The sequence below is a fragment of the Doryrhamphus excisus genome, chromosome 22 (assembly GCF_030265055.1).
Source record: "Doryrhamphus excisus isolate RoL2022-K1 chromosome 22, RoL_Dexc_1.0, whole genome shotgun sequence".
NCBI lineage: Eukaryota > Metazoa > Chordata > Actinopteri > Syngnathiformes > Syngnathidae > Doryrhamphus > Doryrhamphus excisus.
In genome coordinates, this window is record NC_080487.1 from 10,998,485 (window position 1) to 11,011,226 (window position 12,742).

The 12,742-nt window shown below is 38.3% G+C and overlaps 1 protein-coding gene across 1 annotated transcript in view; it reads right to left on the reverse strand.

Annotated features, from left to right (window-relative positions):
- Positions 1-12,742, reverse strand: part of nrg3b (neuregulin 3b) — a 268,690-nt gene that overhangs the window by 17,537 nt on the left and 238,411 nt on the right. Inside the window, exons 6-7 of the mRNA XM_058061816.1 lie at positions 10,909-11,029; positions 1,006-1,106 (exon numbers count right to left, since the gene is read on the reverse strand). Coding sequence (XP_057917799.1) covers positions 1,006-1,106; positions 10,909-11,029 — 222 coding nt within the window. The remainder of the gene's footprint in view (positions 1-1,005; positions 1,107-10,908; positions 11,030-12,742) is intronic.

The window sequence follows — 12,742 nt, forward strand, 5'->3', positions numbered from 1 at the left end:
ATTTTTTCTCCGTCTTACCGCATTTGTTGGTGTGTTATTGAAAGTGCCAAAAGTATTTGGTTAAATCAACTCAGCAGGCTAATTTTTCCTCCGTCTTACCACATTTGTTGGTGTGTTATTAATAACAATCCATTTTGGTTGACCAGAAAGTGCCAAAAGTATTTGGTTAAATCAACTCAGCAGGCTAATTTTTCTCAGTCTTACGGCATTTGTTGGTGTGTTATTAATAACAATCAATTTTGGTTGACCAGAAAGTGCCAAAAGTATTTGGTTAAATCAACTCAGCAGGCTAATTTTTCTCCGTCTTACCACATTTGTTGGTGTGTTATTAATAACAATCCATTTTGGTTGACCAGAAAGTGCCAAAAGTATTTGGTTAAATCAACTCAGCAGGCTAATTTTCCTCCGTCTTACGGCATTTGTTGTTTTTTTATTAATAACAATCAATTTTGGTTGACCAGAAAGTGCCAAAAATATTTGGTTAAATCAACTCAGCAGGCTAATTTTTCTCAGTCTTACGGCATTTGTTGGTGTGTTAATAATAACAATCAATTTTGGTTGACCAGAAAGTGGCAAAAGTATTTGGTTAAATCAACTCAGCAGGCTAATTTTTCTCAGTCTTACGGCATTTGTTGGTGTGTTATTAATAAAAATCAATTTTGGTTGACCAGAAAGTGCCAAAAGTATTTGGTTAAATCAACTCAGCAGGCTAATTTTTCTCCATCTTACCGCATTTGTTGGTGTGTTATTAATAACAATCAATTTTGGTTGACCAGAAAGTGCCAAAAGTATTTTGGTTAAATCAACTCAGCAGGCTAATTTTTCTCAGTCTTACCGCATTTGTTGGTGTGTTGTTTATAAAAATCAATTTTGGTTGACCAGAAAGTGCCACATATCCGTGACTATTGTGTAGCTCATTTGTGTATTGTCCAAAGGTCAAGGTCACATTGCAGGTTGATTGCGTTACACTGCGTGTGAATGTGAGTGATGAGGCCAGATTTTCACCTGAAGCGTTTCCCTTTTGACAGCGCTCTGCTGAGAATGGGCGTGGCTCCAATCGACGCTTCTGGCTCCGCATTGGAAGGACACCCGTGGGGGCCGCAGCTCTGTAAAGAAGACACAAATCAGATCGTCAGGCATCCTTACAGTGCATGGACGCTCATTTTGACAACCTGGGGTTGACTCAAAGTTGAGAAAATATGAAAGTGGATAAATATGAAGTGGATAAATATTTTTTTGGCACAGTTCAGACTCTCATACTGGTGCCAGATTGAAACGGCGCCTGAACCAGTCCTTAAAGAAGAACACAAATGTTGTCCTTTTTATTTTTACAGAATTGTGTGAAAAGCAAATTGAACACAACAATCATTTAAATACTTAGATAACATAAATAAAATCATAACAAAAAACAAAATCCACAACAAATTATATAATAATTGTAATATACAAAACAACCTATAAAGCCTGCATACATACAGAACATCATTTTGTAATTTCTACATCAAACTTTCTAGATCTTCCAGACTCTGCGCCTCCTCCAGTAGTGTTTTCTTAGATTTCCTGCCTTCCGCCCGAATAGAGCCCACTCCGCTGTGATTGGTCGCACTCCCAAGCGCTCCCGAGGACTTCCAGAAATGTCGTTCTGCATTAACTGAGTGCATTAATCTAAAATGTGGCATCAATTAAGAAAAACTAGCTACTTACTAAAATTTGAAATGTATGTAGTGGGTTCAGTGGACATGCTGTCACTCAATCTTTGTTTTATTTGTTATTGTGTTCTCCAAATATGATACTTTTCCCAGTACCTCCATTTCCGTGAAAATCCACTTCTTCCTGGTTGTGTTCCGATAAGACATGACTACGAATAACAATGGCATTCATAACAATGCAATTAAGGCTCATTAAATATGGACACTAAATTCATGAGGCACTTTGCATTCAGCGTCTATGGTGAAGCAGAAGCGTGGAAAGGGCGTGACTTGAGGTGAAGTTGCTCAAAGTGGAATCCATAAAATCACTTTTAATAAGTCGGAATATTTTTGCACAGCAGATATACCTAAAATGTGCGTACCGAGACTTGTGTTGTAATATTGATGTTCAGAATTCGCTTGCCGTGACCGTGATTAGTGGATAATGAGAAAGTATTGTCGAGAGCGACGGGCAAATGTGTGTGTGTGTGGTGTTGGAATCGAGCTCTGTTGTGATAAATAAAGTTTTGTTTTACTTAAAAGACTTCAAGGACTTGTTGGAAGTGACTGAATCTGAATTTATTTAGCACTGAAATGAGGCATTGGCAGCTACTTATTTTTGTGTTTATACATCCTTATTTTTTTGTCATTGTGTCATCATCGAAGGTCATATTGACAAAATAAATACACATTTGGAAAACCCTCATCAAGACCTTTAATTTGAGGTATGACTTGATGTAGTTTGTTGATTTTTAGTTTTTACGTTACTAGTGCTAAGATGACAATCGGGATAATTTTGACTTAACTCAATTTCCACTCAATTGGACAAATGTGTACAAAGGTATTTATTTTTTATTTTTTTTAGGATGTCTGATAATATTTCATACTTTGCATGTTGTTCTTATATGGATGTTTGTGCCACATGTAAATGTGCAGCTTTCCGAATTGCCGTGTTCCGAGCATAATTTAATTAGATTTTTATTTGTGAATTTAATGCAATAGTAGGGGAACATGTTATTTTAGTTTACTTATTTTAGTTGTTTTTTAATGGTTTTTGATGAGACAAAATGTTTAAAATAATTACGATACTTTTTCTATATCAATAAAATAATTGCATATTTCAGTATTTGTCTTATTGTGCATAAACTGCGATTATTTTGGAAATGCGTCAGTTGACATCACAGTAAAAAAAACACATATTTTGATTCATTACCTGACATTGACATATAGGCTGATATCGATATCGGCAATACTGGACAATATCAATATTTTGCATTTATTATTATTATTATTATTATTATTATTATTATTACTATTATTATTATTATTATTATGACAATAATAATAATAATAACAATCAATTTTGGTTGATTGTTAAATCAACTCAGCAGGCTAATTTTTCTCAGTCTTACCGCATTTGTTGGTGTGTTATTAATAACATTAAAATTGATTGTTATTAATAACACACCAACAAATAACATTAAAATTGATTGTTATTTATAACACACCAACAAATGCGATAAGACTGAGAAAAATTAGCCTGCTGAGTTGATTTAACGGTCAACCAAAATTGATTGTTATTATTATTATTGTCATAATAATAATAATAATAATAATAATAATAATAATAATAATAATAATAATAATAATAATCAATTTTAATGTTATTAATAACACACCAACAAATGCGGTAAGACTGAGAAAAATTAGCCTGCTGAGTTGATTTAACGGTCAACTAAAATTGATTATTATTATTATTATTGTCATAATAATAATAATAATAATAATAATAATAATAATAATAATAATAATAATAATAATAATAATAATAATAATAATAATAATATTGTTATTAATTGTGTTATTAATAACAATCAATTTTAATGTTATTAATAACACACCAACAAATGCGGTAAGACTGAGAAAAATTAGCCTGCTGAGTTGATTTAACGGTCAACCAAAATTGATGATGATTATTATTATAATTATTATTATTATTATTATTATTATTATTATTATATCTAATAGCTTCTCAAAGAGATCTTCACAATACACACTCACAGAATTGCAAACAACTGATTTAAAAAAACAACGCGAGTCACATAATAAATGCACGGTTCTCACTCACACAGGCTTAACTTTCACTTCTAGAGCGGCGCATCAACTGCTCTAGATTGTGTTCTTTCATTCTGTGCATTTCCCTCATTGATACAAAAGTCCAGTTCTGTACCCCAAATACATTTTTTCAAATGAAAACCATTCTATTCGCACTGCGTTTTACAATCCAATTCCACTTCTGAACTACAGAAAGAGGCCCGGAGCGTAAAAAAAAATCCAATTACTCCTCAAAACAGTTAACTTTGGATCCATTTTTAGCAGATCTAAATAAAAACCCGCCGCGAGTGATGTAAAGCAGTACAGTCAAAAAGTGTTTGGAGGTAAAATACATAATGTGCGAATAAAGCAGCATACCGGCAGTCTGGTGAGTTTTATGTCCCCCCTCTGTCTCTCGTGTTCAATGCCGTATTCCCTCGTGATCCGGCACTGTCTTTAATTACACTTTACATTTTAAAGCGCAGATTAAAAGCATCAAGCAAGCACGCTGGTTCTCGGAGACAAGAATTAATCCTACACATTAATGGCTTCGCACCCCAACGCCCTATAGGCTATTCTTTTTCCCATATAGTCTTATCAAAATGAGAACCATTATCTTTGGACAGTTCCCAGAAAGCTCCACCTGCAGGAAAGAACTAAATCACAATCGGGAGATAATTCCGAACATTTTTCTCCGGGGACAACTTTTAAGTCAAACACTCTTGAGGTTGATGAATTCGAAATCTGGTTCTGGAATTTATTGTGTTTGCACACAAAAGACAAGGACTACTTTGTTTTAGAACACGATGCATTCATCTCCAAGTACAACAACCGATATTACTACACATTTCTTTTGGCACCGCTTGCTAGCTCCTTGTTGTCGTATTTTCACTTAACGACGCATCGTTTTCATTCAACGGTTCGACGGCAAGTTGCCATTTCATTAATTATGGCGATACTTTGAGAAGCGTTTCGTATCAAGCCCATCGTCGTTGTCACAGCGCTCGCTAAACAAGGTAGCAATTAAATTCTTCATACGGAACATGCAGTCTCTCTGAGGGATGGATTCCTGTTACCGGGAAAATGGAATTTTTTCTTCTTCTGAGTGTCTGGCACAAAAAAGCGAAGTTGTCAGTACATGTTCGATTTTTACCGGATGCCAACCGGTTGAGGCTGGGTTTGGCAGAAATGGAGGTTGATCAAGCTTTGGCAGTTGGTACAAGCAATTCCTACAGGTTTTTCCAAGATCTGCAGTACTTAGTACTGACTTTGTGTGCATAAGAACAGTATTCGGAACACTGTGGTATTATACTCTTGTAGTTGGTAATGGTTTTATTTCATTTGAACATGCGTCAGATTACAATTGAATGCATCACATAATCAGTTCACAGTTCCACATGTCCGAAAGGAGTAGGAAGAAGCAAAGCTTATTAAATCCTACCCCTCCATCTGGTACTTTTACAATCAGTAACTATTACATTTGTTCACTTCCTGCTTTCCTAATATAGTTTGCATATTTTTTATGATTACATTTTTTTTTTTTTTTTTTTTAATTTCATTTTTGTCACATACCAAACCCATAATGAAAAAATGAATTATTCAAGTGTATTTTTAAGCAAAATTAAGCATTTTTTTAGGGTTTCTTTAAAGGAAAGTTAACATTTCATCCAATCAAAGTTGAATTTAAAGGGAAGGACAGGCCCTCAATTTTTTTTTAAAAAAAGCTAAAGAATGCCAGCAGTTTTTCCATTTTGACCATTATTCTTGTTTCATTATTCTAGATATGGTAATGGTAATGGTTTTATTTCATTTAAACATGCATCAGATTACAATTGAATGCATCACATAATCAGTTCCCAGTTCCACATGTCCAAAAGGAGTAGGAAGAAGCAAAGCTTATTAAATCCTACCCCTCCATCTGGTACTTTTACAATCAGTAACGGTTACATTTGTTCACTTCCTGCTTTCCTAATACAGTTTACATATTTTTTATGATATATATATATATATTTAATTTTATTTTATTTTTGTCACGTACCAAACCCAAAATGAAAAAAATGAACACATTATTCAAGTGTATTTTTAAGCAAAATTAAGCATTTTTTTTTTAGGTTTCTTTAAAGGAAAGTTAACATTTCATCCATATTTGTGATTTTAGAAATAAGGAGTTAGTATGTTCTCTGTCGGCGGCATTATGAATTATCCTGACTGACCTTTTACTTTAGTTGAACAGCATTATCAATGCGCAAAAAAAAAAAACTGCACTGTTTTTTTTTAAATCACGTACATACATCACAGGGAGTGATTTTTAAAAAGCATCCATCCTCTCTTTAAAGGATCTTTGTTTTTCTAAAAGACTTCTAGGACTTGTTGGAAGTGACTGAATCTGAATTTATTTAGCACTGAAATGAGGCATTGGCAGCTACTTATTTATTTTTTGGTCATTGTGTCATCATCGAAGGTCATATTGACAAAATAAATACACATTTGGAAAACCCTCATCAAGCCCTCTAATTTGAGGTATGACTTGATGTAGTTTGTTGATTTTTAGTTTTTACGTTACTAGTGCTAAAATGACAATCGGGAAAATCTTAACTTAACTCAATGTCCACTCAATTGGACAAATGTATACAAAGGTATTTAATTTTTATTTTTTTTAGGATGTCTGATAATATTTCAAACTTTGCATGTTGTTATTATATGGATGTTTGTGCCACATAGAAATGTGCAGCTTTCCAAACTGAACTGACGTGTTACGAGCATAATTTAATTAGATTTTTTATTTGTGAATTTATTAAGACTATTGCGATATTTAGTTGACTCTTAGTCAGGATTTTTTAATGGCTTTTGATGAGACAAAATGTTTAAAATAATTATGATACTTTTTCTATATAAATAATAATTATAATAAATATTATTATTTGTGCATAAACTGCGATTATTTTCGAAATGCGTCAGTTGACATCACAGTAAAAAAAACACATATTTTTTATTCATTACCTGACATTGATATATAGGCTGATATCGATATCGGCAATACTGGACAATATCAATATTATGTGTTAGTTATTATTATTATTATTATTCTAAATACACTTTTAGATTCAGTTTAATATCTCATTGCAGTGTCTATCGAATAGCTTCTCAAAGAGAAGTGGATGTTTGTGCCACATGGAAATGTGCAGCTTTCCAAGCATAATTTAATTTTTATTTATTTATTTATTTTTACTCTTGTAGTTGAACAGAATTTAAATTTTTTTTTTATTTTTTTTGGGAGTTTTTTCTATTATTTTTTAAATCACGTACATACATCACAGGGAGTGATTTTTTTAAAAAAGCATCCATCCTCGCCTCAAAGGATCTTTGTTTCGAGCTCACTTCAGCCATCAAAGGCACAGATAAAGAAGAACAGCGTTCTGATGTTGTGGTGCAATGATGCTCTGGAAATCTCACACATGTCTTTTTCCAACATGGCTTCAAGCTGACGGAAGGAGACGGATGTCGCTGTGGTCGCTTGGCAATCTTTCCTCGGACTCTACAGCTCATTCCCTCCTCCCGGGGTGCTTAAAGCCACTGATCTATCCCATCCTAGCTTAAGCTTACCTCATACTGTTTTGGTATAGCTTGTTTTTATGTTTGTGTCTTCCCCTCCGCTTCCTTCAAGCTCTTCGGGAAATTTTGAAACCCGACATGAAAGCCTGGTTTTACTCGTTTCGGAAACTTTTATGGAAGGATATGATTGTCTTTCCGGGCCTGGATTTACATTAAACGTTGTAACACTTCTCAGCTGTCAAGCGCTCAAAGTCATCATTCCGGGTGACAGCCTCAAAGAGCTTTTAGGAGTTCCGTGGGTGGGGCTCGCTGAAGACGGGGTGTTGGTTTCAGCGGTAGACGCTCGTGCATTATTGAAGAGCCCTGGGTTAAGAGCTACATTCTGAGAAGTACTCACGCAAAAGCGGATGCAACAAAACCGAGAAACGGGATTTGATTACAAATACAACCATTGGTTTTAAAAAAAAAAAAAAAACTATCTGTCCGAACACCGATTGTGGTACAATTAGGACTTTAACCAAAATTTCCTGAAAAATAGACCCCGAAAGTGACGTTTTATCACACTGTATTCATTCCTGATCCTATCCATCATGGTCACTCCCAATGAGAACCTCAGCATCCTCATCTCTGCTACCTCCGTCTAACATGTAATGTCCCTCTGATGTACTCGTTCCTGATCCTATCCATCCTGGTCACTCCCAATGAGAACGTCAGCATCCTCATCTCTGCTACCTCCGTCTAACATGTAATGTCCCTCTGATGTACTCGTTCCTGATCCTATCCATCATGGTCACTCCCAATGAGAACCTCAGCATTTTCATCTCTGCTACCTCTGGCTAACATGTAATGTTGCTGTGATGTACTCATTCCTGATCCTATCCATCATGGTCACTCCCAATGAGAACCTCAGCATCCTCATCTCTGCTACCTCCAGCTAACATGTAATGTCCCTCTGATGTACTCGTTCCTGATCCTATCCATCCTGGTCACTCCCAATGAGAACCTCAGCATCCTCATATCTGCTACCTCCGGCTAACATGTAATGTTCCTCTGATGTACTCGTTCCTGATCCTATCCATCCTGGTCACTCCCAATGAGAACCTCAGCGTCCTCATCTCTGCTAGGTGCAAGAGCTGAAGTCCGGTATAACTGCCTGTGGTTAAAAAAAAACAACGTAAACAACTTTTACTTTTATTTTTACCCGATGCTTTGCAAGACATGCTAGCATATTAGCATGTACAGCTTTTTAGCTTTTTTTTTTTAACTTACACTCCATATAGAGAAGTGACAAAGGCATTCATAAGAGTGCTTGCTGCATGCCTTACAGTATATGATAGGATGTAATTGATATACTAGATGTCACAGATAAGGTTGAGGCATGCCCACGTAATTGCAGCCTAATGCTCTCTTGAAAAAGTCCTATCAAAAGCAGCCATCGTCAGAGTGCAGTAGCACCACTCTGAATACATCTCGCTGTTTTGCTTCTTTTGTGCACGGCATGGCAGATATATAATCATTATTAACGCTAAGAACACAATTGGTTCTAATCTCAAAACCATTTTCCCTCAAAAGAAAGTGAGGGTAAAATGAGAGCAGTGAGAAGCAGAGCATCACAAATAGAATAGCAACATTTTTTTCCCAGGCAAAAGCCTCCTCAGATGCTGAAAAAGGGTTTGCGATCCACCAGTTGAGAATTACTGCTGTGGATCAATGCTTCTCTCAGCTTTTTACTACCGTGTTTACTGCCTCTGCTTACAATGACAGTTTCGCTTGGAACATGGGGCGAGTTTCAGCTAAAATGAAAGGAAAAGTATACAAAACTGTGGTGAGATCAGCCATGTTGTTTGGTCTAGAGACAGTGCCATTGAGGAAACGACAGAAAGAACTGGAGGTAGCAGAGATGAGGATGCTGAGGTTCTGATTGGGAGTGACCATGATGGATAGGATCAGGAAGGAGTACATCAGAGGGACATTATATGGTCGCCAGAGGTAGCAGAGATGAAAATGCTGAGGTTCTCATTGGGAGTGACCATGATGGATAGGATCAGGAACGAGTACATCAGAGGAACATGACATGTTAGCCGGAGGTAGCAGAGATGAGGATGCTGAGGTTCTCATTGGGAGCGACCATGATGGATAGGATCAGGAACGAGTACATCAGAGGGATATTACATGTCAGCCGAAGGCAGCAGAGATGATGATGCTGAGGTTCTCATTGGGAGTGACCATGATGATAGGATCAGGAAGGAAAACATCAGAGGGACATTACATGGTCGCCAGAGGTAGCAGAGATGAAAATGCTGAGGTTCTCATTGGGAGTGACCATGATGGATAGGATCAGGAACGAGTACATCACAGGGACATTACATGGTCGCCAGAGGTAGCAGAGATGAAAATGCTGAGGTTTTCATTGGGAGTGACCATGATGGATAGGATCAGGAACGAGTACATCAGAGGGACATTACATGTTAGCTGGAGGTAGCATAGATGAGGATGCTGAGGTTCTCATTGGGAGTGACCATGATGGATAGGATCAGGAACGAGTACATCAGAGGGACATTACATGTTAGCCAAAGGCAGCAGAGATGAGGATGCTGAGGTTCTCATTGGGAGTGACCATGATGGATAGGATCAGGAACGAGTACATCAGAGGGACATTACATGTTAGCTGGAGGTAGCATAGATGAGGATGCGGAGGTTCTCATTGGGAGTGACCATGATGGATAGGATCAGGAATGAGTACATCAGAGGGACATTACATGTTAGCCAGTGGTAGCAGAGATAAAAATGCTGAGGTTCTCATTGGGAGTGACCAGGATGGATAGGATCAGGAAGGAGTACATCAGAGGGACATTATATGGTTGCCAGAGGTAGCAGAGATGAAAATGCTGAGGTTCTCATTGGGAGCGACCATGATGGATATGATCAGGAAGGAGTACATCAGAGGGACATTACATGTTAACCGAAGGCAGCAGAGATGAGGATGCTGAGGTTCTCATTGGGAGTGACCATGATGGATAGGATCAGGAACGAGTACATCACAGGGACATTACATGTTAGCCAGAGGTAGCAGAGATGAAAATGCTGAGGTTTTCATTGGGAGTGACCATGATGGATAGGATCAGGAACGAGTACATCAGAGGGACATCATATGGTTGCCAGAGGTAGCAGAGATGAAAGATGCTACCAAAGGTTGGCTATGCATTCATTTGGCTCATGAAGATTTGCTGCAAAATGTCCTCATTTTTGTTTTTAATTCTAGCAATGAATAATTAAATCACATGACTTCACATCTTTTCAAACTTTCCAATCCTGCTGCAGCATATTGTTTATTTTGTGTTTGCAACTTAACAACACTGACTGGAGATGCATTATTCAGTCATTGTGAATAATTCAAAGTCATGAGCTAAATGCCATTTACCCTCATTTTGATACACAAGATTCATTTGGGATCTCAGGATGTTGGAATTTTCCGCGCTTATACGCCGATGTCATCGGTTAGCGAATTAACAATACACTGTTTGAGGGTAAAAATACCAAGAACAACAACAAGAAAAACCAGGTGGGAACTTGCCTTTTGAAGGGTGTATTGAGTTCTGGTGGTCGATTTGGACATCAGGCCAGAGGCGTTGATGCTGCAGTCCCTCAAGACGCGACTCTCGGAAAAGTGAGCTTGGAGTTTTTCACGCTGTCTCCTATTGATGAGTACAGACGATAACAACAATAAGACACAAAAAGATCAGTAGTACTACATAAAATGAAACAAACGTATTCATTCATTCATTTTCTACCGCTTATCCTCACGAGGGTCGCGGTGGGATTGAACTCGGGTCTACTAGCTATTGGGCCTGCGCGCTAACCACACTACCACTGTGCAGCCAAGAAGCCCTGTAAATGTTACATTAATTCATTCATTCATTTTCTATCCTCACAAGGGTCGGGGGGGGGGGGGGGGTACTGGAGCCTATCCCAGCTGTCTTCAGGTCGAGAGGCGAGGTACACCCTGGACTGGTGGCCAGCCAGCCAATCACAGGGCACATATAGACAAACAACCATTCACACTCACATTCATACCTATGGACAATTTGGAGTCGCTAATTAACCTAGCATGTTTTTGGAATGTGGGAGGAAACCGGAGTACCCGGAGAAAACCCACACATGCACGGGGAGAACATGCAAACTCCACACAGAGATGGCTGAGGGTGGAATCGAACTAGGGTGTACCAGCTGTGGCTCCTGCGCGCCAACCACACCACCACTGTGCAGCCAAGAAGCCCTGTAATTGTTACATTAATTCATTCATTCATTCATTCATTCATTTTCTATCCTCACGAGGGTCGGGGTGCTGGAGCCTATCCCAGCCGTTTTCAGGTAGAGAGGCGGGGTACACCCTGGACTGGTGGCCAGCCAGCCAATCACAGGGCACATATAGACAAACAACCATTCACACTCACATTCATACCTATGGACAATATGGAGTCGCTAATTAACCTAGCATGTTTTTGGAATGTGGGAGGAAACCGGAGGGTGGAATTGAACCGGGGTCTCCTTGCTGTGAGACCTACGTGCTAACCACCTTTCCACCGTGCAGCCCAACAATTTTTTTGTTTATTCTTAATAACATTACTTTGTTATGTCATATCAGCCAATCACAGGGCACATATAGACAAACAACCATTCACACTCACATTCATACCTATGGACAATTTAGAGTCGCTAATTAACCTAGCATGTTTTTGGAATGTTTTTGGAGGAAATCGGAATACCCGGAAAAACCCACGCATGCACGGGGAGAACATGCAAACTCCACACAAAGGTGGCCGAGGGTGGGATTGAACTCGGGTCTGCTAGCTGTTGGGCCTGAGCGCTAACCACACCACCACTGTGCAGCCAAGAAGCCCTGTAATTGTTACATTAATTCATTAATTAATTCATTCATTTTCTATCCTCACGAGGGTCGGTGGGGGGTGCTGGAGCCTATCCCAGCTGTCTTCGAGCGAGAGGCGGGGTACACCCTGGACTGGTGGCCAGCCAATCACAGGGCACATATAGACAAACAACCATTCACACTCAAATTCATACCTATGGACAATTTGGAGTCGCTAATTAATCTAGCATGTTTTTGGAATGTGGGAGGAAACCGGAGGGTGGAATTGAACCGGGGTCTCCTTGCTGTGAGACCTACGTGCTAACCACTTGATCACCGTGCAGCCCAACAATTTTTTTAGTTTATTCTTAATAACATTACATTGTTATGTCATATCAGCCAATCACAGGGCACATATAGACAAACAACCATTCACACTCACATTCATACCTATGGACAATTTGGAGTCGCTAATTAACCTAGCATGTTTTTGGAATGTGGGAGGAAACTGGAGTACCCGGAGAAAACCCGGCCAGAGATG